At 35.0% G+C, this 3,002-nt stretch overlaps 1 protein-coding gene across 1 annotated transcript in view; it reads right to left on the reverse strand.

Annotated features, from left to right (window-relative positions):
• Window positions 1-2,286, reverse strand: part of ccdc94 (coiled-coil domain containing 94) — a 5,253-nt gene extending 2,967 nt beyond the window's left edge. Inside the window, exons 1-6 of the mRNA XM_015404273.1 lie at window positions 2,128-2,286; window positions 1,772-1,872; window positions 869-1,013; window positions 636-770; window positions 376-557; window positions 117-267 (exon numbers count right to left, since the gene is read on the reverse strand). Coding sequence (XP_015259759.1) covers window positions 117-267; window positions 376-557; window positions 636-770; window positions 869-1,013; window positions 1,772-1,872; window positions 2,128-2,151 — 738 coding nt within the window. The 5' untranslated portion in view covers window positions 2,152-2,286. The remainder of the gene's footprint in view (window positions 1-116; window positions 268-375; window positions 558-635; window positions 771-868; window positions 1,014-1,771; window positions 1,873-2,127) is intronic.
• Window positions 2,287-3,002: the final 716 nt, after the last annotated feature.

The raw sequence follows: 3,002 nt of genomic DNA on the forward strand, positions 1-3,002 counted from the left end.
ATTAATCGAAAAAATAATTGGCCGATTCATCGATTTTTAAAATAATCGTTAGTTGCAGCCCTAGTAGTAATTATTGATTTATTAATATTAGTTTTCGCAGCAATGGTTCCACAAACCTGCAGATTTGCTGCTTTATCAGCGGTGAGGATATCTGTTGGTTTATCTGCACAAGTCTGTTTTAAGTGGCCCCTGCTGCTCTCCTCTTCTCCGTCTGATTCAGAGTCAGAGTCCCTCAGTCTTTTCACAAGAGCACGTTCCAACATCTCTCTGAAAAATAAAAACGAATGTGATGTTTAACAGCAAAGACTTTCCAGATAAGCTTAATGTCTGGACTAGAAGCAGTGTTTCAGTATTATCTGGTGCTTCCTCACTCACTTTGTCTCACGTTCATCCTCTTCTTTTTCTCTTTCCCTCTCTCGCTTTTCCAGCTCTCGGTAGCGATCGATCATTCCCTCGAAGTCCACCAGAGCCTGCCTTTGGTTCAGCTCCTTCAGTTCCTGGAGGTTCTCCAGAACTTCCATCTCCATCTTTGAATCTTTTGTACGATTCTCTAATACCTGGTGAAGAATCAGACTTAAATCTGAATTATTTATTCTAGGACTTCAAAGTATTAAAAAAAGCAATGAAAGAAAGACCTTCATAGGGTTGTTTAATTCTTCATCTTCTCTCTCCTGCTGTATTCTTTTCTCCTCTTCCTCCAAGAGTTTCTCAGCCTGGAAGTTCCGTGTGGCACCATGCTCCATGGCATAGTCTGTGTTCTCTGGGTCAGTCTACGATTTCACATCGAGCGATTGTTAAATTCACAAAAGAAGACTTTGGAAGAAAACAGTACTTTTCCACATTGATATGACAATGTGATACCTCTTACCTTAAATGTGATCTCAGCAAGACACCGAGTGCATTTAATGTAGAATCGAAAGATCGGCAGTCCCATGTAATGTTCATTCTGAACAGTCTCTTTACGCGCATTAAATTTCTTTCCCTTGTAGATGTACTCACCACATGTTTTACACCTGTATGTAAGAAGAGATACAAGAGACAAGAAAGGGTTTTTATTCAAAGAATAATTTAATGTTAGCATTTCTATCATTTATTCAATCAGGTAGTATCTTATTGAGAATAAAACATCTTATTAAAAAAGTAAATTACCCAACAGCACAGATGGATATATAGTTTAGAAAAAAAAAAAATATATATATATATATTTATATAAGAAAAACAATAGCAACAATTAAAAACTTAAATCTATGAACTGGCTCCCTTGATGCAGCTCTTCTTCACACCTCAGGTCTGAATCAGATCCCTTTGTTGAATTGAATTTTTAGTAGATGACCCTGGAAATTGATGATTTTGGGAAAGCCTTGAACCTTTCTTTGTGGCAAATGAGTGAATAAATTCCTAATTTTTTTTTTTTTTTTTTGCTATCTTACAAGCAGCAACACATGTGAACATGAAGCCCCTTTGAAAACTTGTGGAAATCCATTGTTGAAAAAAAAAAAAAATAGGTCCATCAAGAAATTGCATTCAATACAATCTCATCTAGACTGATGTGCATATATAAAAAAGATATCAATTAGTCTGGCAGTATAGTGTATTGTAGGGCAAGGCTAAACAAAGAAAATAGGCTAAATGTCTAAGCTCTGTTTGAAATTAACTAAATAGGTTCCCCATAAAAACGAATGAGTAAATTAGAAAAAAAAAAAACGAAAAAAAAAAACAGATCGAAGTAAATTTTATTGAAAATTTTTACATGGAGATAATTCAGACATACCTCATATTGAACGGAGCCATCAATCTGACCACATACTGTCGATCTTTAGGGAGTTTAAGCTTTGGGATTTTGGCAGGATCGAAATCTGGGGGGTAGTATTTCTGTGAGGAGCAAACCATACAGCAGAGTTAGCCCACTATTGTCTGAAATAGATTAAATGTGCAATAACTTTTATTTCCGCGGAGTAAAACCTTTTATTGTGCGTAATAAAACATTTCAATGAAAAAAGCAATAATAACAGAAATGCTCAAACACAACACTTCTACGCCGCAGTGCTAACATTAGCCCTTGTAGTTGTTCACGCTATAGCTGAAACCCCTGACGTTAAACCAATATTTTCTCTTTTGATTACTTACATTTAGGACTTTTCTTTCGGACATTGTTGAATTCGACTGTAAGGCAACAATAGAAAAAGACCCAAATATCGACAAGGATTAGTTTACAACGCTGTAGGAATGCTAAACTGTAAACGTCCGGTTCGGTCGTGACCTTGCTTCCGGCTTTGAAAATACGGTGCTGCCCCCATGTGATGAAAGTGACTAACTACAGGTAACCTCTTCTTCTTTGCTATTATGACGGATCGCAAGCAACTTTAAGGTGCCTACCGCCACCTACTGTACATGAGTGTGCAGCAACGTTACTTTACATCAAATTCTATTTTTTTAAATTTTGTATTCTGTAGATAAATAAATAATGCTTTCCTTAATCTGTGAATATCCTTTATATTTCCTTAATTTCTTAATATTCCTTTAAGGCTCCATTCTTTGTTTGTCCTTTCAACCATCTTTCTCAATTTCTCCCTTTCATGTTCATAATTTTTACAGTTCATCAGTACATGTTCTACATTTTCTTTTTCTCCACAACTTTCACATTTATCATTATTTCCCCTCCCTATTAAATATAAAACGTAATTTAAATAGGTATGACCCAATCTTAATCTGATTATTATTACATCTTCCCTTCTGTTTCTCTCATTAATGATTATATTTTTATACTGATTTTTGTACCTTATATAATCATCTTCCTTTCTTATCTTTGTCCATCTCTTTTGCCATTTTTCCATTACTTTAATCTGCAAAAAGTGATTTACCTTCCCCTTTCCCAAAAGGAATTGTAATTGCTACTGTTCCCTCTAAAGCCCTTTTTACAGGCAACATCCATATTTCTCATTTCTTATATAGACCCACCCATGTATTTTTACAAATTGACAGATGAAATATAAATAAATGTA

The sequence above is a fragment of the Cyprinodon variegatus genome, unplaced genomic scaffold (genome assembly GCF_000732505.1).
Source record: "Cyprinodon variegatus isolate N-32 unplaced genomic scaffold, C_variegatus-1.0 Scaffold1681, whole genome shotgun sequence".
NCBI lineage: Eukaryota > Metazoa > Chordata > Actinopteri > Cyprinodontiformes > Cyprinodontidae > Cyprinodon > Cyprinodon variegatus.